The sequence below is a fragment of the Haliotis rubra genome, unplaced genomic scaffold, assembly GCF_003918875.1.
Source record: "Haliotis rubra isolate DU_JTF1 unplaced genomic scaffold, ASM391887v1 Scf298, whole genome shotgun sequence".
NCBI lineage: Eukaryota > Metazoa > Mollusca > Gastropoda > Lepetellida > Haliotidae > Haliotis > Haliotis rubra.
The window spans coordinates 986,914-1,012,518 of NW_025766966.1; the positions used below are offsets into that span (position 1 = coordinate 986,914).

General features: G+C 43.9%; 1 protein-coding gene across 1 annotated transcript in view; it reads left to right on the forward strand.

Annotated features, from left to right (window-relative positions):
- LOC124282312 (centrosomal protein of 120 kDa-like) overlaps positions 1-25,605 on the forward strand; it is a 53,491-nt gene that overhangs the window by 8,503 nt on the left and 19,383 nt on the right. Inside the window, 5 exon segments of the mRNA XM_046718275.1 lie at positions 56-250; positions 15,114-15,233; positions 16,368-16,466; positions 23,222-23,486; positions 23,733-23,825. Coding sequence (XP_046574231.1) covers positions 56-250; positions 15,114-15,233; positions 16,368-16,466; positions 23,222-23,486; positions 23,733-23,825 — 772 coding nt within the window.

Genomic DNA, 25,605 nt, shown 5'->3' on the forward strand with positions numbered 1-25,605 from the left:
CCGAGCACCTTGCCACTGCCTGCTAGTGGTGACATCTAATACTGTTGTTTTCCAGTTGATCCCGAGCACCTTGCCACTGCCTGCTAGTGGCGGCTACTTCTTCTACTACTCACTCCTGGGTAATGACGTGACCAACGAGAGTTTCGCCGACCTCATCAACCCCAGCTTCCCCGCTGAGCGGGCATCCGTGAGACTGCGGAGCAGCGTTGATGCACTCAGGGTCTTCTTTAACAGCCAGCCAGGCATACAGGTAACAAACATTATGTTACAGTCTAGACCTTTCTACAGTGCTACTCTTTCCCACATGGGTACAATGTGTGAAGCCCATTTCTGGTATCCCCCAGCCGTGATATTGCTGGAATATTGCTTTTAAACCGAACTCACGCGCTCTACAGTGCTACTCATCACGTCCAGATCACTGGTTCTACCCTCAGCATCAAACTATTATTGAATATGCTGATACTAAAGGGTTTCTTACCCTAATGATAGTGAAGGAGTGTTTGAGCAGACACAGGGCCCAAGGCTCAATGTTCTGCCAAGGCAGCGGTCTTGTGGAATTCTCGAAAAAAGATTAAGAATGGTACAATGATTTGTTATTGCAGGGACATTGGGCTCAATCAGTTTACAGTGATTTGAAATTTAAATAGCTCCAAGCAAGTTAAACAAAAATACTTTTATCACCGACTCGAACATAATATTTGCTTCCATCACAGTGCCCTCTACTACCCTCATCTTTGAATCATAATTGAATATGCTGACACTAGAGGGATTCCTGACCATAATGATAGTGAAGGAGTTTTTGAGCAGAACAAAGTTCAAGGCAAGAACTAGAGTTGGGTTAACCTACCCTAACCCTAATACAACTAACCATTTGGATGTAATATTTATGGGAGATCAGTGAATAGAGATCCACACCCAGGAACCAGACATTTAGACAACAGAGAGTCTTTTAATGTCAAAGCCAGATACTGTACTGTTGATGGTGAACACTAAAGTACTGTCGGAAATCTAGAAAAATGCTTTTTAGCCTTAATATCTTTATGAAGGTGATAAATGTACTATGTTGTCAATATATCAACTCGCCTATAGTGTACCTAATTTTTATTTCAATCGTTTAACATTCCCATGCATTCAAAGGGCAGTTTACAGGAGAGAATTTGGTACCAAAAGAGCAACTAAAGATTTTTTCAAAGTTCAACTTCAACAACAGAAATCTGAAATAGTCTTTACATTTATGCTAATAATACAGGTGGTGTAAAAATATGAATTAACGTTTTTCCTGAACAAAATAAACGTTGAATGTTTGTGTTACTTTACTTAATTATCGTTTCTTTATTGAAGAAATATTAATATAAATGTTAAGTCTTGATAAATAAGTTTCCCGTCATGCATGCACATCTTTATCACAGCGTCCACTATGGCCAAGAATTTGCAGTTGATTGTTGCAAAGGTTTATAATTTTTTTCTGCTTGAAAAAGACAGAGGTAAACCTTTCATTAGTTTAGAAAGGGTTTATTACAGAACTTGTAGAGCTGTTGGTTTGTCTTACCAACAAGTTTACAATATTGTAAACAAATCAGACAAGACAGGGACCGTCTCAAAAAGCAACACCGGGATAAAACCATCCTTGACAACTTTGACAAGGGAGTGCTTAGGCGGCGGTCTACAAACTTTATGAGAAGAAAAATATATATATTCTAACGATGCTACACCAGTGACTTCAAGTTAAATCTTTGGCCAATGTTCACAACTAAATTAAACTGACCGAATTACATCCTTTTTTAATTTTTGAAATATACTGTTGACATGCAAACATTTATTAAAACGTTGCACATTTCTACAATCAATCGATAAGATAACACAAGTGATAGGATTCTTTAAAATGTAGAGTAATTCGTGATGCTTATTTCAAAAACAAACACACATACACAAATGATCCCTTACATAACCAATACGTGATACTATAATGCATTACACATATTCAACATTTTGCAGAAAACATCTATTGAGATGACCCCTCGCCCGAGCGTGTACGTGCTCAGTTGTCAGTTTCACCTGTCGATACCGTGCATGCTAATGACGTAACACAGGCAGTTAATGTTTGTATCAAATAACATCCCACTACCCCTTATTTTTCTAAGTTTTTGGTATTTTCATCAGTAAAAACACATTTTAGAGCATGTCTCAAAATTTATTCCCTCGGTCTACATTAGGTAGATGTTTCTTGAAGTGATATTTGTTATTTTTATTTATCCTGACTCATGCTTATTGCTTGTCTTCTTCTTCTTGCGAACCTAGTGGAACACGTGTATCTCCCAATTGAATTTCCCTTCAATAAAGAAATCACTAATTAGTACTCACCACGAGTTACCTCCCCTGCCCAAGCTAGGGAACGAGGGGGCCACCTCAACCCATGTGCCTCACTCTCTCCTTCTTCGCCCAGTGAGCTGGTCGTGAGAGCACCTGTGTCTCCCGACACACTATATCCTTTATTTATATTTAATTTAGTACCTCTTATATTCATTTATAGAGGTGTTACTAGTATCCTTATTCAACTTGCATTGATTATTAGTCGTGTTTCTGCTGTTTTATTCACGGTTCGCCGTGTTTGTTCAGCAGTTTACGTTAATGAGAATCTACACAGGTTGTAAACTATGTTATTCAGCTACCGATCCACATTTAAAATGCCCTAGTTGCATTACTCCATGTTCTATTGTTTCTAGTTGTAAATTATGTATTAATTTACCAATTTCTACTTTTGATAAATATCTATGTTCCGTTTTGAGACGGAAGGCAGATAAATCTCTGTAAACAATCTTCAGTCATGCGCTAATAGATCGAAGCTAATATACCCTGTCAACTGTTGACTGATCTACCACCGGCTGGTGGCATGCCTGAGTTTCCGCAGGGGATAAGTGTGGGGACGCGATCGGCTATGTCAAGAAGCGACCTGCATCTCAAGATCTGCCGTCTTCTCAGTCTAAGACTAGCAAAGCGTCCATATCATCTCGTGCGCGCCAGACACCCAGGTCTACAACTTCGCCAAAGGGAAATCTACAAAATCTAATAATTTTGCCTCTGATATTTTACCAGTCACAGAATTAGCCTTTATATGATGATGACATTCCGATTATTATTCCAGATGTTGCGTCACAAAAAGAAACGTCCTGTATCTGCGACTGTCACCTCAGGCATGAATTAGCACACAACCCGGAGATGCCTACGCTGTCACCAGAATTTTTGACTGAGGGGTCCCGTCCACCTTCATGAGAGAGACAATCCTCATCATCAGCGCAGACCGCCTCAGGCGACCTGGTCAACCAAATCATGAGGCTGATGGAAGGCCGTTACGGTTTACAGAGGCCCCAGAGCCACGGGCCCCAGAGCCCAACCCATATTAAAGTCATACAGGGCCCCAGAGCCCGCCTTGGTTTCAGCGTAGGGCCCCAGAGCCTGACAGGCGCCTCCTTGAAGCATCCCAGCCGGAGCGAGCTCTTCTTGCATAGGAAGTCTCAGGCCACCTCCGCGAAGGGGCTAGAGCCTCACCTATTGCAATGGGCTTCGCGGAGAAGGAGCGCTTCGCCGAGCACGCACCTTGTAATTCACAGAGGTCGTTCGCGAAGCAAGCGCTCATATGTCGATTCGGACACTGACTCGAGACATTCGCGAAGGACGCGAAGGCTAAGTGGTTCCATTTCTACCTCGCCTAGAAGAGCTTCGCGAAGCCCCCAGCGTTCGCGAAGCCCCCAGTGTTCGAGAAGCCCACAGCGTTTGCGAAGCCCTCACCGTTCGCGAAGCCCCCAGCCTTCGCGAAGGATGTCTTCTCCAAGGTCTCCGTACACTAGCCACTCGTCAGTCCGTTCTCCACAGTCCTCTCATAGATCTTCCTATAGATCTGGGACTCCGACATATGACCATACGTCAGAAGAGGAGGATGGTATCATTTTCTGAGATGCTGAGATAAGATATATCCCGCGGGTTCGCCGAGGAAGTCTCCTCCAAGGTCTCCATATACTAGCCACTCGTCATATATAGCCTCTCGTCAGTCCGTTCAAGACATCGCATGAGTTGTCTATCAACTGTATACCATATCCGTCTACAAGCCTCACGCTGAAGACAATTGCACAGGCTATTTACAACACAGAACGTCGCTGTATTAATTTATCAACAGATGAAGAGCCTAATTAAGGATCTTCAAGCCCGACTACCTACATCAAAGGCATCAACGATGCGTTTAAGTAGATCTTCACAGGAATCAACATTTTTGTATAGATTGCTAGGTATGCAATCGGACCTTCTGATACGATTATCTACATCTGCAGTGACCATTACACGAGATCTACAGACAATTCAATAAATCGAAATTGTACAGCAGCCTTGTTACAGCGAGTAAAACTCATAATCGTCAACAATTTCCTGAGAAGAAATATGTACAACAAGTTCAGCTTTAACAGTCTACAAGCTGACAACTTGCAAGTTTTATTGAACCTTATATAAGGAAGTCGGAATTATCTTCAAGACTGAAGTTATTTTCACGACAGCCTGGGAAATAACCTACCAGCAATAATATTACAGAGCTGAGGTATTTCGCCCGAGGAGGTTTAGCAACGTTTACCATTAACCCTCGAAACACGTGGGTCACCGGGTTGCCGAGGCTTCGCGATGAAGACCGGCCGATTGTTCTAATATCAACGACGGCACTATATTATACAAGGTTCCTTTTCCTGCTACACGGTGACATCACAGCCGGGTACTCTACAGAATCAAAATGCCTTGTTCTGATTGGACCGAGATGGACAACCTACTCAGCAGAGTCGATCATAGTTCACAGTTCAAGACATAGGTTGCGAAGTGACAACAATATATCAGTGAGCGAGCAAGCCTCCTTACAGTCCAGCTAATCTGAACCTTTATGATTGGGCTGCCTTCTTGAGGTTAGAGACCTCCCATGTCAAGTAAGGACGAGGGCACGGCAGACAGGCTTATTTTACATAAAGTTCAAGCGATGGCAGTCACCCCTGGTTGTGCACCTACATCGTCAAGGACTTCGCGGAATTTAACTCGACGAGGATACAAATGGATCCAAATCCATAAGCGTCTCAGACTACAGTTGAATTCATCATCAAGCTACTAACACAACTAGATGGTTAGTAAACCTACTTAAGTTGGACCTAGAACTAACCGCTAGTTCTGCTATTGTAGGTTTTTATTGTAACGGCGCGGCAGAATCCGTATAATTGTACCGGAGGACCATGGATCAAGATCCAACAGTCATTCCACAAACCTTACTATCTCCGCTACCACTACTTCACAGTGACAGAGCCTGTTGGGGTTCGCACTTCAGCTCAGGATATGACAGGCAGAGGCAGACTACTATTACATCCGTTACAAGTCATCATCAATTAGCATCTAGGCGAATCTCTACCGTTCAATTTACGGTTCAGGTCAAACCCTCATCTACTATGGTGGACCAAGAGATCGAATGTTTGAATAGGCGTCTCGTTAATAGAGCTGGAATCGATAACACTTCTCTCACGATAGATGTGTCACTACAAAGGTTAGAGCCCATCTTGCCAACAGGACGGCATCAGGGCTATGAGCAATCAAGAGAGCATATTACACATAAATCTGCTAGAGATGCAAGCAGTAATAAATGCCTTAATGCACTGGAGCAACTTACTACAGTATACCCAGTGGATGATTCACACAGTCAATTCGACAGTGGCGTTTTATGTGAACAAACTAAGCTCAACCAGGTCCCGAACCTATCGACTCTATGTTTTCAATTGTTCGATTTAATCGACAATCTCAACATACATGTCCAGAGCATATCACATTCCAGGAGCAAAGAATGTGATAGCAGGCGCTCTCTCTCGACCACACATACCATCGCCCGACAGAATGAATGCTCCATAGATATTCACTTAAATTATCAAGGAAATAGGAACTACACTAATAGACCTATTTGCCACTCGATTCAACAAACAACTGACAGCATTAATTTATGTCGCTAGTTCCAGACCCACTAGCTTTGGCTACGGAAGCACTAAGCATATCGGGAAGGACTCAACGCATAGCTGTTCATCCACCAGCGTTAATCTTACAAGTTTACTCTAAATTAGTCAAGCGCAGAGCCTCCATCTGAATTTGGTCAGCGGCCTACTGACCAGCGAGCGTGGTTTCCAACTCTTATTCAAGAAATCGGACAACCAATACTACATCTTACAGAGTGCTCAAATCTGTTAATACATCCGCACACCAAACAAGCGCGCGGAAAGCCAGATATATTCCAACTTGGCGTATGGATTTGTATCAAAAGTCGTCTGAATAACAAGTTATTCAGCCAGGCCGCAAAAGCAGTCTAGCTTGCCCTGCGTAACTCAACTTTGCAACTTATACGATGACAAATGGCACAGTTTGGCAATTATGCTGCAAAGGAAGGATTTACAGCTACATATGCTACTCATCCTCAAGTGGCTGACTACTTATGTTATCTACGTCAGACTCAACTTGTCCACCTATCTTGCAGCAATAGCTCTGTCATAACTGAGAACGGGCGTCAAGTTAACCTAAACCCAGTTACTGGCCTTGCTACGAGCTTTCCGATTGGAGGATTAAGACGGAAGTTTCACGCTCCAACTTGGGATCTGATTATAGTGTTCCAACACCTCACAAGTGAGTTTTATGAACACGCTTTGCTGATATACTTGGACCCCATGATACATGTACACTGAATCTATCACGATGGCCAGTAGAGCACTGAAAATATATCTCCACCGAGCCAAACAGGAGGGAAAAATTCAAGAGATTTATTTCCTCTATCAACAAGCTACGCAGACTGAAGTCTCACGTACTACTATCTCCTTTTGGATCAGAACTGTCATACTACGTGCCTACAAAACTGCAGGACTCGACCCTCCAAGAGCTTCTAATCCTCATGATATTAGAGCGCTAACATCTACACTTGCTCTACTCGACAGAGTGCAATTGAAATAACATAATGGAGGGTTAATTCTGGAGATCCGATATGGTGTTTGCCAACCACTATCTGAGAGATATCACCACCGGGGACGTCTCAGGTATCCACCATTCCTGGTCCCATGGTCCTCGCACAACAGTTAACAGTTCTCGGAGAAGATAAGTCAATCTTACAGATTTCTACTTATCTTATAACAGTACTAAATAGCTACATGCTATATATATTTTGTTTAAGTTCTTTTATTATCTTAAGCTCAGTACTATGGTTATTATATCATACAATATATGTCAGCTAACAACTCTGGAGTTTGTTATTATATATTTAGCTTAAGTTAATCATATCTTAAGCTCAGTACTATGGTTACATTATAAATGTATTAGCTAACAAACTCTACAGAGTTTTTGCTATTATATATGTAGCTTAAGTTAATTATATCTTAAGCACAGTACTATACTCATATCATAAAAATATATTAGCTAACAAACTCTCACGGAGTTTTGCTATTATATATGTAGCTTAAGTTTATTCATATCTTAAGCTCAGTACTATGTTTATATCATATAAGTATATTAGCTAACAAACTCTAAAGAGTTTTTTGCTATTATATATTTAGCTTAAGTTTCATCATACCTTAAGCATTATGGTTACATTATAACATGTATTAGCTAACAAACTCTACAGAGTTTTTGCTATTATATATGTAGCTTAAGTTTATTCATATCTTAAGCTCAGTACTATGTTTATATCATATAAGTATATTAGCTAACAAACTCTAAAGAGTTTTTTGCTATTATATATTTAGCTTGTTTCATCATATCTTAAGCATTATGGTTACATTATAAAATGTAATAGCTAACAAACTCTATGGCGTTTTTTTGGCTATTTAGGTAGCTTAAGTTAATTATATCTTAAGCACAGTACTATACTCATATCATAAAATATATTAGCTAACAAACTCTACCAAGTTTTGCTATTATATATATAGCTTAAGTTTTATTCATATCTTAAGCTTAGTACTATGTTTACTTCATAAAAGTATATTAGCTAATAAACTCTAAGGAGTTTTGCTATTATATATTTAGTTTAAGTTTAATCATATCTTAAGCTCAGTACTATGTTTATTTCATAAAAGTATTTTAGCTAACAAACTCTAAGGAGTTTATGCTATCATATTAACAAGCTTAAGTTTATTAGTCTTAAGCATTGTATTAATGTTATATATACTTTTATCATAGTAAGTACATTGTAATAACCTTTATATGGCAGCTGATAAGTTAGCAGCAGGAATTCATCAGTTCAGTGCCTTTATGAAGTTCCCATAGGGTTATTACAATCATCACAGTTCAAATCACTAATTATTCAAATCCAAAGTATTATATATTCCCACCTCCTTTTCCGTCCAGTTCTACAAGCAATAAGCATGAGTCAGGATAAGGAAAAATATGCAATTTTTAGAGTAAAATTGATATTTTATACTTATCCTGACTCATGAGGTAAACCCTCCCATCCTCCCCACATAACACTTTGGATTTCCTGGAAATTCAAGTGTTGGGCTCAGTATATGAGGAGAGAGTGAGGCACATGGGTTGAGGTGACGCCCTCGTTCAGCTTGGGCAGGTAACTCGTGGTGAGTACTAATTAGTGATTTCTTTATTGAAGGGAACTTCAATTGGGAGATACACGTGTTCCACTAGGTTCGCAAGAAGAAGAAGACAAGCAATAAGCATGAGTCAGGATAAGTATAAAATATCAATTTTACTCTAAAAATTACATATTTAAGTAACTGTAATACCTCTGAATTTTAAGTCAAAAAGCATTTTTCTAGCATTTCCGACAGTACTTTAAGAGTTTGCAGTATTATTGGTATATCAGTTTCAGGAGGTTCATTCTCTACATGATCAGCATCATGATATTATTTTTGAATGCATGGTGTATCATTTGATTTCAGGTAGCGATTTTTATCATGTGTTTAATGTTATACAGTTGACAAACACCTTCAAAATGTTCAAAAATGCAATGTTTCTGATTGCTTCTGAATTCAAAATGTGTAATAATACAATGTATTGTGATAAGCATCACAATACCCCTTTGTGTATTGCAATATTGTCTTCAAGAAATTTGTAATAATGTAATATTTTTCCTTATCCTGACTTATGATCATTGCTTATCTCCCTTCTCCTTCGACGGTTGAGTGGAAACCTTGAATCCTATTCAAATTCACTGAAGCGCTCTTACAGTCACTCACCCAGAGTTACCTCCCTTGTTCCCTCCCAAACCGGTCCCACGCGAGATGAGACCAGCTCTTATCACTCTCTCCTTCATCGCCCTAGTCGACGGTCGGGCGGTCCTTACGGGTCCTATTTGCGGCATATATCCTTCCTTTTCGGCCTTATATTACAAATTTGTGGCCGCAGATTGTATTTATATTCATATTTGATGCTTCTATACGTATAATATCATGTAAATTTCTACTAAAATTACGTTGTTTTCACTCCGTTGCAGGTGGGGGTTGTTCAATGGTGGCATGTCAACAATGCAGATTGAGACTATCTGCGTTTGATCAACATCCTGTTTGCTCCTCTTGTCGCCTTCAATTCATACATGCTCTTTTGTATCACGATGTCAATATTGTAGTATTTTATCACCACAATTGTTTACTAAATATTTATCAGCCTGCTTACGCGGGACAATAGATAAACAGCATCGTGTCAACAAGTCAGCAGTAAGGGGTTGCTCTCATATAACAAATAATAATATGTCACAACACAATATGAGAAATTCCCAGGAATTTCTCCGTTTCTATCACGCTTTCAGAAACAGCTACGCAGTCTACCTCCAAGAGAAAGTCACCTCAGATAGAGGAGACTGAACTACAACGTCTAGCAAGAAAGAAACAATCGTCTAGATTGTCTGCAAAATCTACATCATCTACGTCTACTAGATCATCTGATACAACTATGACATTTGCGAATGCCATATCTCGACTTGATAGATCACCACCGGTTTTAGAACCGCAGATCATCTTGACTACATCTCAGACCACATCTACTAGTACTCCTAGAGAGTTAGCGAGGTCAGATTCGCAACAACATTCATCAAAATTGTCATCGTCGAGAAAGAAACATTCGTCCCAACGTAGATCGACCACCACCTCATCAGGGTTCGCGAACCCTCCCAACACTGCATCAGGGTTCACGAACCCTTCTACAGACAATCAGCATAGATCGTCACAATCGTCTCATACTACAACATCTACTGATCATTCAACCTCTATAAGGTTGACGGAAGGCTCGTCAAACCAAGCAACTGTTGTGCTTCAGACAGAAAGAGATTTTTCATCTGACGGAGGGTTCGCGAACCCTCTACAACAGAGAGATACAAATCAACCTTTCGCGAACCCGTCACACTCAACAGATCCATCAATACATGCAAGATTTTGTAACCAGTATTACACGCCAAGTAGTTTTGGCTATGCAACAACGATCATCATCAGATAATCAACAGACAACTACACATGTTACATCAATGAATGATAACACTCAGGAAGAGACACACACTTCAGAAACGAGTGTTCAAGAAACGGAGGAATCTACAATATATCCAGATGCGGAGGTATTGTCTTGGATAACGGATGGGTTACCAATTGCTTCACATCCATCCAAATCGTAGTCGTCGGGGAAAAAACACTCATCTCAGCGCAGATTAAACATACTAATACAACGTCTACAACTATAACAATAGGCTCGACGAACCAATCAACTGTTGGTTTACAAACAGAAACGGACGAAGGTTCGACGAACCGACAACAACATAGATCTACATTTAGTCATAATCGACAGAGGAATACAACACAACCTTCCGCTAACCCGTCAGGTTCGACGAATCAACAAGTAGATCTAGATTTTTGTAGCTAGAGCATTACACACCAAGTTGTCTTGGTTATGCAACAACTATTGTCGTCAGAGAATCACAAACGATTACGCATGCTACATCCTTCAGCATTTCAATCAACGTTACCAATTGCTTCACCTACGCACGAGAATTCAGCCGAAACTTATCGTATTATAGATGAGGATCTAGAGACACTCATTATACCTCCTAATAACCTGTATCACAGGTTTCGTCGAACCCTCAAATCAGCATTTGATAATGCTACTAGACATCAAAGACAGCACGCACAGACATTTAATGCAAGAAAGTTTCCATTACACAACATGGAACCATTCTTCAGAGCGCCAGAGATTGATGATGATTATTATTCATCAATGAATCCAGATCACATAGGTATGATAAATGAAACTCTAATCAGCAACTTCCAGAACCCGAAAACAGAAACAGACAGGATGATATTATCATCACTGAGTATGCAACAGAGAAGGATCAGGAATATATGTCTGATCATTTGGCATCGACATAAGCGGGTTACTTTACTTCGTCGACAAGGACTTCTCGTATTTTGCAACAGGACAGAGTATCACGTTAAGACACTCTTACGTCAACTTTCTCTTAATAATTAGCCAGCGTCACCGCAGTCTACTTGTTCTAATATTATATCTACAGGATTCACGATCCCTACTTCACAGAAACAATCATAACAGTTTCAACGTTGAGAAGGAAATACCCATCTCAAAGCAGACTCGTCCACGCCATCAGGAGTTGCGAACCCTTCAGTCAACAATCAAAAGTTATGCTACTTTGTCTCTACTTGTACAGAGAGACTTAGCATGCACGAACTCTTGTACGTAGACTACTACTGATCATCAGCGAAGTATTACGGCTCTATTACACGCTTGAGTAAACTCTCGGGGTAATATTACCCTACCATTGGACCACAATTTTGTGGCGAAAGCCACACAAGTGGGTTTAGATATGCTACATCAACGTTTAACAGGGATACAACAGCTGACAAACTATTTGATTCCTACGAAATCTATCAATGACTCCCTCAATGAGGAAGCACCGACTTCGGATACTAGTATACATGAATGAGAGAATTCAAGTATCTACATTGATTTGGAAGTCTTATCTGGGATAATCCCACTGATAAGCTGAGACCGTCAAGTCAGCATTCACAAACACTATTAGACACTAAGTCGACATACACCAACGTCTTCAGAACATGAAAAATTTCTTCAGAGCAGACAATAAATTCCAACTCTTCAACAACTGTAACTACCGGTATTGCAGTTACAGAGTGGAGGATAAACAGTTGGCTAATCTACAAACAACTACTAGAAGGAGGGGTTACTTATGCGAACCCTTATGAACAGCACGGCGTTCAATTCAGTTATAACTATAGCCCTAGTTGTGAATCACCTGAAAAATGAGCAATAATCTAGTATTCTTCCATCCATGCATGTGGCTCATATGTAACCACAATCGCAATGTGTTATCATCACTCAACAAGAATTCTACACTCGGAACAACCCTTATTCAAGGGATTTGGGAGGTGTTTGCAAACAGAGTAATATTACGCGTACTTTTACTCAACCAACTACAGCATCAGAATTCATGAGGGCCAACTTGTTACAACACCGGTGACGTCACATACTACAAGCTGATTGGTCCAGGATGGAAGACAACGCCCTGTGCAGGCCTGATACGCAGATCAAGTGACAGCAAACCCACTGGGTTGTAAACAAACCCATTATATGTGGGAATACTTCATCTACAGCCTGAGAAACAGTATACTACTCTGTTCTGGTATCATCTTGGAAATCTAATAGATTTCTAACCTTGACAGCAGGTAAACTATGTTTATCTTGGAGTTTTCACCGATATAAACGACAGTGCTCCTGTCTGCTTCGATGCTACACGGGAACCAGTCCTGCTATAAATAGAATACGCATCGAAGTCAGACTGGTAGATTTGTTGCGACACACTTCAATCATCAAACTGTAAAGTTTGTCTCACTAGTATCAGACCCACTAGTTTGGGTTCTCAACGCTTCAGGCACATCAATTAAATGCTACGCATTTTGTTTTCACCACCGATATTACTACCATAGATATTACACAAAGACCACCTAGACCAAAGTCCTATGACGGATTTGGTCATGCCCTACTGACCAGTGAGAACTTAGTTCCCACACCTCATACTTCTCATTGGAGAATCAAAGCTGAGTTTACGTACAAGACTGGCCCACCATCAGCAAAGGATTTTCGGCCGTATAAGCTACACATGCTCAAGTAGCAGAATGCTTGTGTCAGCTAGAAGCTACTAGACATCTACGCAAAGCCTGCATTTATAATAGCAGTCAACACTATTCAGCGCCTACTGTTTTACTAGGGTTCAAGAACCCTCGTGTTAGCAGACACTTCTGTGCAGCTACTCACGCCGAGCAACAGATAGAGACTAGACATCTGAAAGGATCTACACTTTCAATATATTGGGAGACGATCAACTCGACTATCACAATGTACATGGGAATTAAACTCACCAATGTACCTAACTCATCGCTCTACTGAGATCATGTTAACTGAATGATCAAAAGCAGTAAATTAGAACCCCAGCAGGGGATCTTAATATAGTGCTGCAACATCCCACCAGAGACGACTACAAACTTTAAGAGACACAACTTGAGTTGTTAACTCAGAAAGCAATATTTCTCCTCACCTTAGCTACAGCAGCATGAATGTCTGAGATTCATGCTCTCAACTTAGTATGAACGAGATTCGACACAGGAGTACATGCTGCAGTCCATCTAGGACTAAGATGGGACTTTATAGCTAAGAATCAACTACCGGATCAACCAGATCGTCAGTTTCATGTACCAGCATTATCATCAGTCCTCGGACATCGAGACACAGAGGACTTGTCCCTGTGTTCAGTAAGAGTGCTAAGAATCTATTTACAACGGACGGCTACGAGAAAGAGAAATTTTAAACGTCTCATCATTCCATTATCACCAGTCATGACTATTGAGGTTTGCGAACCACAATATCGGTCTGGATCAGAGCAGTGATATTATGAGCCTACAAAGCAGCAGGATTAACTCTGCCTACAGCATTTAATCCATTTAATCCACACGAAATAAGAGCATTAGCATCGACACTCGCACTACATGGGAATTGATCGTTATCATCCATCATAGAAAGCTGCTTTTAAAATCTGACACAGTGTTTGCAACCACTATCTACAAAATATTGCTACAAAGAATAAATCAGGCATTCACCAGTTTTGTCCACTACTAGTGGCTCAACAGCTCGCGAATCCAGCCAGACATTGAGGAACTCACCCTAATCACGTTGACTTGTAGACGCTTGGCAACTGTCCCATTGCCACCAGCAGAGGGTCCATGTCCACCTGTCTTACTTGATAAGTCAGAGCATGAGTGATATAAACCTTGTTAAGTAATAGTCCTTACTTAACTTATGGGTTGCGATTCCAGTTTTGGTAATAGTCCTTACTTTAACATATGGATCGTTCTAAAGATTTCTAAAATACTAGATTATCTAAATCCACAAAATCTATAAGATTTACTTCTCTTAATCAGTTAAGAGAAGGTGGTCCCCCAATATAACATCTAGACAACTAAAGGTCGCAACAGGAATTACCAGGGGGTAAGCGTTCAGACTGTAGATAGACAGTCACAGTGAATCCTGTAGGTGGCTGACCCACCACCTATTCCGTCTGATTCTATAAGCAATAATCATGAGTCAGGATAAGGAAAAATATATAATTTTTATGATAAAGTTATTATTTTTATACTTATCCTGACTCATGAGGTAAACCCTCCCAGCCGTCCCCACTCTCAGCATTAGTCTTCACTGTAAGTCGCAATGTGGGCATATTTCGGAGAGAGTGATAAGAGCTGGTCTCAGGTCGCGTGGGACCGGTTTTGGGGGGGAACAAGGGAGGTAACTCTGGGTGAGTGATTGTACAAGCGCTATACGAATAGGATTCAAGGTTTCCACTCAACCGTCGAAGGAGAAGGGAGATAAGCAATAATCATGAGTCAGGATAAGTATAAAAATAATAATTTTATCATAAAAATTACATGTTTGTTTGGCTCAGATTCAGTTATTCAGGGGCCATTATCATGAAGCTGTGTGCTGTGTGCTGGTTGGGGCATAAAACAGTATTCACTCAGTGTACTGTAACTATCCTGTAGAAAGTGTTCCGTCATTTACAGATACATTTGTGTTGCGGAGATCAGTCTCTAGGCAGCTGTGAGGTTCCATTAGCTTCCCTTATCAAGAAAGGCAGCACAGAAATCTACATGAAGCCAGTCACCATAGACGGAGCCTTCCAGGTCAGCCACAAGTTACTTTTGTTTGTTTGTTGTTTAGCAACAATCTCGGCAAATTTCCAGGTTGACATCTTGGACATCGATCTGTGCATTTGGGACATGATGACATGAATCATCAAAGTTAGGCAGCCTGACCAGCTGATCATGTTGGACCCATGAAGATCCGGGGTAGAATAGGTCTTCAGCAACCCATGCTTTCCACAAAAGGCGACTATGCTTGTCGTAAGAGGCGACTAACCGGATTGGGTGGTCAGGCTCGCTGACTTGGTTGACACATGTCATCGGTTCCCAATTGCGCAGATTGATTCTCATGCTTTTGATCACTGGATTGTCTGGTCCAGACTCAATTATTTACAGACTGCCGCCATATAGCTGGAATACTGCTGAGTGCGGCGTAAAATTAAACTCACTCACTCACTCACTCTGATTATGTTGGTCGCCTCTTAGGAGAAGTAACTTGATCTCTCCTGTAGTATAGTTGATAGATGATTGCTGCTAAGAGAGGTGGATAGTTTCTTCCTAGTATTGGTTGTACCCAAGATGTTCAAAGATGGTACTTTTTGTTCCCTCTCTAGGGCTTCATATTACTGTGACATAACAAGGACACACACAAACACCTTCAGTCACTTCGCTATATATGTGGATAGCCTTGATATGTATACACAAAGAACTTAGTTAAGCACCCTCTGACATAGCTCATGATTCATTGAGCCCCGATCTTAACGCTTTGGAGCATATCTGGGACATGATTGGTTGTTGTGTGCAACAAAGGGATCCTCATGTGCAGAACTTGGCCCAATTGGAAGCTGCTTTATATGAGGAATGGCATAGACCGCCCCCTCAGAGGATCAGGAGGCTGACAGGGGGTATGAGGAGGAGAGTGTTGGCTGTCACACAGTCACATGGAGGTTACACTTGGTATTGACCTTGAATCGTGTAAGACACGCAAAATGACATTCACCAATAAATTCAACATTAAACATTCCAGGGCCATACTTGTACAGACATGGTTTTGTATGAAAATCAGTGGGTTTTTTTTAAAATGAGCAGTTATCATCATAAAATCAACATGGATTCCAATCTGAACTTACATGAAGTAATCCCTAGATTACTCACGCCAGATGTTTCTTCTTCCAGCTGATCCCCCCGAACAAAACCAAACAGCAGCTGCCCCCAATGGCTTCTGATCTCACCCCAAATGTGGGTGTATCAGTTGTTCTCAGGAAGGAGGATATGGTAAGATAGGAAAGAGAGTATATTTAGAAGTTTCATGTGTGGAGTACAGTACTTTACATGTGTCTGGTGGTGTACAGTACGCTGACACAAAATCCTGGACGTATGCACTGTATTTACTGTGCCTTGCTCCAGTTTTTAAACAAACAAACAACAACCAACCACCCTAAACTTTTACAAACCTGGAGAGGTTATGAATTCTTTGAAGAAAAGTCCTCCTTGGGGTACATATAAGCATTAAAATGTCCATTTTAAAAGCCTCGACAGTTGTAACAATATTTCAATAAAATATTTTTACCAAACAAAAACTTCGTTATGTGTGGTGAGACCACCCTTACAGGGCCCCTGAGAGGGCCCTACAGCCAAGAGCAGGTAACTCTGGCTGTGTACCTCGTCACCTCACTTTTCATGCTGAGCGTGTCAGACAGAATGAGGGGAGGTGGTGGCCGTACCCAAGGAGGACTTTTCTTCAAAGAATTCATAACCTCTCCAGGTTTGTAAAATTCTTTTCAGAAGAAGTCCTCCTTGGGGTACATATAAGCATAAGACAGACTCCCCAGCGATGTTGAGTCGGGGCGGTATTCTGTCTGCCTAACATACCCCTAGTTCAGTCGAGAAGGCACAGCGAAGCGACAGAGAGAGAAAATACACTCACCTAGTCACCTGACGCTGATGTCAATCAGGCGAACGCAAAGCGGAGGAAAAGGAGCCTAGCCGATAGGCTATTGGTGGAATTTAGAAAGACTGGCCTTAAGTCCACCCCAACCATCAAAATGGGAGGAAAGTATGGCCGAGTCAATATATATCCCTCAGCAACCCAAACCAGCGGCGTGGTGCAGGGATGAACACAGTGACTGTAGCAAGTGATAATCGCTACATGCGGTAAAAACCACCACCAAAGTGATACCACCACCGATAAAAAAAGTGAGGAATTTATTAACACCTACACCATGAGAAAAGCAAAGCGTGATTTCTAAGGCTCATTCGGTTAGAGAATCCGCGACACTGTCCACTGGTGAGAACTGTCTGGCCAAACCGAGCGCGGCTCCGTGAATGTTTGTCCAGCTGATAGTGGCGGATGAGCGTGCTCGATTACGGCTCCAGATAGCGCTGAGCAGATCTCCTCAATGGGCAGTGCAGCGGTATGCTTTGATGTAAGCCACTGCCCTAACCGAATGAGCCTTTAAACCCTGAGGGATGGTTAATCCTTTGTAAGAGTAACTTTCGAACAAATGGCAGAGACAAGCCACCTAGAAATGGTCTGCTTGTTGGCGGAAGACCAGCCTTGCCACCGCCATAACAACAGAACAGCTGCTTATCTTTCCTGATAGCAGCCGTTAAGTTTGATATAAGCCTTGAGAGTCTTCACGGACATCTAAAGGCGTGAGCACGCGCCCGAAGAGAGGTACGGGACGATGGAGGCTGAGTGAAAGCTGGCAGTTCGATAGAAGCGCCGTTATATGAAAGCCCTGCGACCTTAGGGACGGTAGGAGTCTGGCAGCGAATACTGACTCTGTCTTTGTGAAAGACAGTCAGAGCAGGATCGCTGACATCGCATGGATATCACCTACTTCGCCTGCCAGGCGTTACGCCACAAGAAAGGCAGCCTTCCAACTTAACAGCTGGAGTGAAAGAGGCGACAGATCGTGAAAGAGGAGGACCGGACATCAATCAAGAGCGATTGACAAGTCCCGCGGGGACTAATCCGCCCGGACAGTCGGACGGATTCTGTCCGCGCCTGCTAAAAGCTGTACTAGAGGTGCTGCCCCAAAGAGAGCACCGTCGGCAGGGATATGGAAGGCAGAGATTGCGTGGAGTAGCCCGGATAGTAGGCGCGGCTAAACCGGCTTCTAACGAGACTGCAAGAACTCCAGTACTTCAATTACAGTTGAAGAAAAGGGATCAAGAATCCCTCTGCCGACACACCAGCGCGCATAACAGGCCCATCTATCCTCATACTGAGCGTTTGTCCGAATCCCTCCAGCGAAGCCAGAATTGTGTCTGCAACTGGTGCAGGAATTCGCTTTCAGCGTGGAAGCGATTCGGACAGAGGCCAGGCCACCCACTGAATCCTGGGATTGGTGCGGCGCTCCGTTCTGGGATAGTAAGTCGGTCGAAGGGTAATAGTACAGGAGGCTGAGCCAGAAACCTGAGTAGTACGGAAACCAGCTTTGAGCCGACCAAAGGGGTGCAAGGAGCACAAGAAGTCGAGCTGGTTGGGTGGCAAGCTGCAAGAGGACTTTGGGAATCAGGGGTAGTGGCGGGGAGCATACAGAACCCTGTCCGTCAATCGAGCTGGAAGCGTCTTGGGGCGATGGCTCACCGGATCCGGTATCGAGAGCAAAACACGGAATCTGGTTCGTCCCCAGATGCAAACAGATCCACCTGGAGCGACCGAACAACTGGGAGATAGCCCGAATATCCCCGATGGAGCATCCACTTTCGTGTGGGGCCAGGATCTGACGAGAGAGTGCATCTGCTCGAGCGTTGTCCGCCCGGGGAGATAAACAGGCATTACCGGTATGTCGAACTGGTGGCACCAGAGCAGAAACTGCCATGCCTCCTGCAGAAGAGGCGGAAACCGTACCGCCCTGCTTCAGGATGTAGGTCATTGCCGTCTGGTTGTCCATCTCGAGGCGGACCACCGCGACCTTGAACCTGCTCGAAGTCGTTTGAACACCAACCTGACTGCTCTCAATTCTAGCACATTGATGTGCAGTTCGCCTCTCTCTGTGACCACAGGCCTGGGGCCGACAGAGCGCAGCCAGCGCCCCACCCTGTGAGGGAAGCGTCCGTCTGAATTGAGAGATCTGGCGATGGGATGTCCAAAGGGAGCCCCTGGATAAATTCCTGCCAGTGTCCACCACCGTAAATGAGGAATTAGCCACCCTGGGTGTGGAGAATCAACTTCGTAACCCTGGGTGTGGACCCACATTGAGCTAGAGCCTGCTGAATGGGTGCATCCTCAACCCGCTTCGCCAAAGCGATGTCCACCGTTGCGCCATGTTGCCCTAGCAACTGGAGCCAAGTCGAGCTGAGGCCCTGGGGAACTTCGAGAAATTGTAACACAACTCTCTGGACTTTGGTGATGCGGTCCGGAGACAGGGAGACTATCCCTCACGCTGTCTCGAATCTGCTCCCAAGAACACCAGATCCTGGGTGGGAACCAGTTCTGATTTCTTGAGGTTGATAATCCAGCCCAACTTGGTGAGAATACTCATCACAGAAAGTGTCGCCTTCGACTCAAGTGAGTGGCAAGCTTGCGAAGGAGCCAATCGTCTAGATGCGGGTGACAGCACCTGCCCTGTGACCTGGCTACCTGAGCTGGAATTAGCATGAGTTTGGTGAACACCCGGCTGTGGAGATGCGAAGGGAGTACCGAAACTGATAGCACCTCCCGTCGAAGGAAAACCTTAGGTATTTCCTGAACTTGGGGTGCATAGGGACATGGAAGTCTGGCGTCTTTTAGGTCGATTGGCGTGAGCCAATCTCCCTTCTCCACAGGCGAAATCACCCGAGCGCAGTGTTTCCATCTTGAAGGGCGGTACCTCTAACATGTCGTTCAGACCTTTGAGGTTTAGAATAGGTCTGAACCCTCCGTCCTTTTGGTGACAAGGAAATAAGTTGAGTAAAACCCAACATTTCTTGTCCCACAGGAACCACCTCTATGGCTGCCTTGTCCAGCAGCGACTGGACCTCGGCGCGAGCACTACCGCCTTCTCTAGGGCAGCCCGGCACTGGAGTGCAACGGATCCCGGAGAAGGGGTGGGTCTCCAGCTTCCACTGTGGCATGTGGCCTTCCCTGAGTGTGGACAGGACCCAGGGATTGGGCGTGACTTTTCCCATTCCGACAGGAAGAGGAAAGTCGACCACCCACAGGGATATGTGGCATGAGACATTGAATACCTGACCCGGCAGTACTCCGACTGCTTGGTCTGGGTACCAACAAGGGGCTCGGAGGAATTATAGCTGGGAAGCGGGGCTGACTTCCCCTTCCTCTGAAAAGGCTGGTGGGGCGCCGTGGCCTGCCCCTTGCCCTGCCTCTGCCCTTACCCTCAGCGACTGCAAGGGCTGAGCCCATTTAACAGATTCCTTCGCCCGGCGGCAGAAGGATATCGCGGAGAACAACCGGGGGCATGGCGAGACATGTGAGGCTGTTCCAGCAAGGGCTTAGAGTCCTTGAAGGTTGAGACAGCCTCCAGCGGCCTCCCCGACTACTGTAGCTGCCCGGGGAACAGGGTAGAACCCATCCGAATGGCAGCGCCAGCAGAGCCTGTTGCGTGGCAGGCGAATACCTGCATACGGAGAAAGCCACAGGCGGCGGAGGGCCCATCACGCCGACATCATTTGGCAAGCCGGCGACCTGATAGAATCGCTGGCGCAGATGTGACTGTACCTCCGTTAATTGCTTAGCCAAGGTGGAGGCGAATCTTCCTCCACCCCACCCACATCCAGTAGTTGCCTCTGCAACACCCGAGATGTAAGCGGAATGGATCGTCACTTTGAGGCATTGAACCGCATTGCGGTATTGCTCTTCAAAGGATCGATAAGCGGATTTAAGCGCTGTAGCGTTAGTCGTGAACGGCGGAAGCCGGCGACCTTGCTTGGCTGAAGCCATAGAATTACCTGACGAACCCCCCAGGGCGACGGATGCGTAAACACAATCGTCAACCACTGGGGGATTGTAAAGGCAAGCCTCCCCATGAGGTACCGGCGGTCAAGTTCTGGCAAATCGAACCTGGACCTGGTACCACAGAGGAGGGTTGATTACCTCGAACAAGACTGAGGGTAATATCGCGCAGCCTTGTGTCCCCACCTTGGTGGGAGCAAAAGCCTCCCTGGGAGCCCGAAACTCCCTGAGGTCGGGTGCCAGTACTGACCACTACCTGGGGCAGGACAGAGGCAATGCGGCTCCGTACCTGCCTCAGGGGCGCACCGGCCGAAACCAAAGGCGTGCCCAACTCCTCCCGACCCTCATCCTCCTCCATAGCCTCCTCGAATCGATCCTCAATGAGTGAGGTCTCTGTAACCAGAGAGCTCTGAGGGATCATCGAGGGGTCTACAGAAGTGACAAAGGCTCGAGCAGAGCCGGGTTGCCCGGCACACACCTGACCCAAGACTTCGACACTGAGTCGCGGTGGCGTGGCGAGGAAGAGCCGATGCTGGGATTCCTCAATGGTAGACAAAATGATCCGACACGAATGGCCCGGCCAAGCGGCGCAGCGGTGGGACCAAATCTTGATAGCGGCAACTACAGGGGCTGAGCCTGCCAACCCGGCACTAACTACTGGACCAGACCCAGAGCCAAGGCTCGGGCGGTAGTAGTTACTACAGCGGAGGGTGGCCAGCAACGAGGCGAGACTTCGGGCCGGCGCACCCGACAGAAACCCCACACCAGAGCCTAAGCTAAGGTTGGGAGCACTGCCCGCCATAGACCGGAACACACACCCGTACCTGGCCTGGCGCCAATCTCCCGGGCGGAGGCCAGCCATCGGCGTCGGCCACTAGAGTGTGGACCGAATCCATCTGCTTCTGCAATATATCAGAAAGTAAATCAATTGTTAGCTGGTTAGAAACAGGGACAGGAGGGGAAGGTGCCTGTGATGTTGAGGGATGGCAGGTGAAGGAGCGGAGGCCCGCACCCTTCGCCTCGTTTAGAGCAGCATCCCCAAAGAGAGGAAGCGAAGCCTTCTTTTCTTTGCTTTTTATCTTTGTCTTTAGGAGGCTCCTGACCCCAAATGTCCCCCGCCTGAAGTAAGGACTTGTAGAACATGTAATCAACGCGTCTGGACTTGATGGTGCGGGGAGAAAGCCTGACACATAGAACAACCTTGTTCGTCATGGGCTTCCTCCGGCTAAACAACGTAAGCAAACCAGGTGGCGATCCTGAGGCGACAAACTGCGCTACAGGTGACACACCCCCTTGGGCTGCAAAAAACAGAACCGCAGCTATGACAATAGCAAGGACTGTCTGATATATATAATATAATATGCACACAACAAAACAGAACAAAATACAGCGCGAGGCGATATTTTAACTGTTACAGCAAAGCTATTAAATACTAGCACCAAGCCATAATAGCGAAGCGTAATTAGCGTACATAGGTGACAAAGAGCAACATGTGTGAAGCGACCGTGGCAGCGTCCACGAAAACACTCAAGCAAAACTTACCTAAAGCCTGGAAAAGAGAGGAATTTAGGCAAGCATAATCTACAAAATGAAATATCAGCCCCTTCAAGACCTGACTACAAGGCTTTTCTAAAGCCAGGAGAAGGAAAGCAAAAGCGGGACCCCGCCGATCCGCCATCTTGCCTGCCACGTGGCTGGAGACAGCGAAGCAGCGCCGGATAAAGTTACAACAAATGATGAATGAAAAAAGTCATACAAAGATTCCAGCTAAGCCCGGCGAAAAAAGGAACCATACATACAGGATTTGACTCTATCTCACTCATGCGCTCTCTTATTAAGTAGCTTCTTGGACCATGCAATGCGACCTACGGCCCGGCGACAGCATGAAAAGTGAGTCACGAGGTACACAGCCAGAGTTACCTGCTCTTGGCTGTAGGGGGCCCTCTACGGGGCCCTGTAAGGGTGGTCTCACCACACATAACGAGTTTTTTGTTTGGTAAAATATTTTATTGAAATATTGTTACAACTGTCGTATGCTTTTAAAATGGACATTTTAATGCTTATATGTACCCCAAGGAGGACTTCTTCTGAAAAAGAATCATGATTATGAAATGTGTTTGTACTTCAGGCTACAATGACTCCTGTAAAAGACACATCGGTTGGTGTGGGTGCATCCCCAATATTAAAGGGGCACCCTGACCATCATAGCCCCTCACATGCTGAGGTTGCACAGCAGGTAAGGCCCAAGGTGACTCAGGCAAAGCCAAGACCAGAGGAGGTGAAGGTCAAGGCCAAAGAGAAGGAAAAGGATGAGGATGATTACACTGAAACATTTGAGGATGAAAATACACCTGACAATGTCAGTGACCTTGGTGAAGACAAGCAACATCATGGTAACTAATACTGACTTTTTGTATGTGATTTTCACTAAAGTAATTGTTTTGATAGGTCTTCAATTTTTGTTATGGAAATAATTTTTCAAGATTTTCCAGTTAGCAACTATTTGATGTTGCAGTAGAAGGCATGAGTATGTTCATTGCATACAAATATTGGTTAAACATATCAATAAATTACAAACTGTAGCTGGCCAGGGAAAGCTTTTGATTGCAAAATCAGGTGATACGTGTTTCTCGTTTCAGTTAAACAGTCGAATGGTGAAGTGGCTCCCCCTGTTGACAGTGTGCAGCCAGAACAGAACCAGTATCCAACAACAACAGTTCTACACAGCGCAGGTAAGCCAAACACTAGTATCTTTGAGACAGAGGCCAGTGGTTGCAATGGCACTGCAGTGTATGGATGTGTCCATTATGTATGACTGAATCCTATGTTCAACCCCCAGATCATGATGGGTCACACTTCTTTGATGATCTGTCATGAACATTTTGATAATGATGAAAACTCTGTGATACTTCATGAACATTTTTGTTACTGATGAAGATGGTGGCCTCAATATGAAGTTGATTTCTTTCTCTTGTTTAGAGCTATGTTCATATTTCTGTCATTGATGCGATTGATTAGCTAATGGCACCAGTGACAGACACATCTGGGTGACCAAGTCAGATTTTCATTAAAAATGGCCAAAGCATTGTCGATCTTTCTGATAGGCTTTTAATGGTTCAAAACTGCTGATATCCATTCTGTTTTCATGATGTGTAGTGGAATGGTTACGTTATTCCAGTGCCTAATTGAGCTCTGAACTCAATCCTGGTTCAGCCACATGAGTCAAACTACAAAGGGGTTTAACCTGTGACCTTGCTGTCCAGCTTCAGGGCTTGAGGTCAAATGAGGTCACATGGTAATGCACTAAGGGGCAATAGCCAAACTCACTCACTTTGGGAGATAAGTCTTCAGTGATGTTGTTATCCCCCGCAACGCGTTTTGCGGGGGGTATTAAAATGGACTCCGTCCGTGTGTGCGTCCGTCCGTCCGTGCACATTTGTCTTTTCCGGAGCAGAACTCTAAAACCGTTCAATATTTCTTCACCAAACTTGGCACATACATGGATCTGGTGGTGTACTGGTGCCTTTTGGTAATTTTGGAATTCTGAATTAAATATTTTTGGCGTTTCCATTGCAACAAGTTCGACTTTGAATGAAATTGGTGGTAGTGCTCTTTTCCGAAGCAGAACTCTAAAACCGTTCACTATTTCATCACCAAACTTGGCACATAGATAGATCGGTTGGTGTACTGGTGCCTTTTGGTAGTTTGGATCAAATATTTTTTGGGCGTTTCCATGTATAAGTTAGGCTTGGACTGGAATTAATGGTAGTACATTGTCTTTTCAGACAGAACTCTAAAACCTTTCACTTTTCTTCACCAAACTTGGCACATAGATAGATCGGTTGGTGTACTGGTGCCTTTTGGTAGTTTTGGAATTATGAATAAAATATTTTTGGTGTTTCCATGGCAACAAGTTTGACTTAGACTGAAATTGGTGGTTGTGCTCTTTTCCGGAGCAGAGCTCTAAAACCATTCACTATTTCTTCACCAAACTTGGCACATAGATAGATCGGGTGGTGTACTGGTGCCTTTTGGTAGTTTTGGAATTCTGCATAAAATATTTTTGGCGTTCCATGGCTACAAGATTGACTTAGACTGAAATTGGTGGTTGTGCTCTTTTCCGGAGCAGAACACTAAAACCGTTCACTATTTCTTCACCAAACTTGGCACATAGATAGATCTGGTGGTGTACTGGTGCCTTTTGGTAGTTTTGGAATTCTGAATAAAATATTTTGGGCGTTTCCATAGCAACAAGTTCGACTTAGACTGAAATTGGTGATAGTGCTCCTTTCTGGAGCAGAACTTTCAAAACCTTTCAATACTCTTCTTCCACTTTTCTATATACACACCTAAATATTTGACATAATCATAACTCGTAGACATAATCATGAAGAGTATTTTGCCATTGCGGGGGATATTGATGACTTTGTCTTCTTGTTTTATTAAGTAACAGATCAGTTGACTTTTCAGTTTCTGGAGCCCCATTCAGAAACTGTATGGTATTTCTTTGTG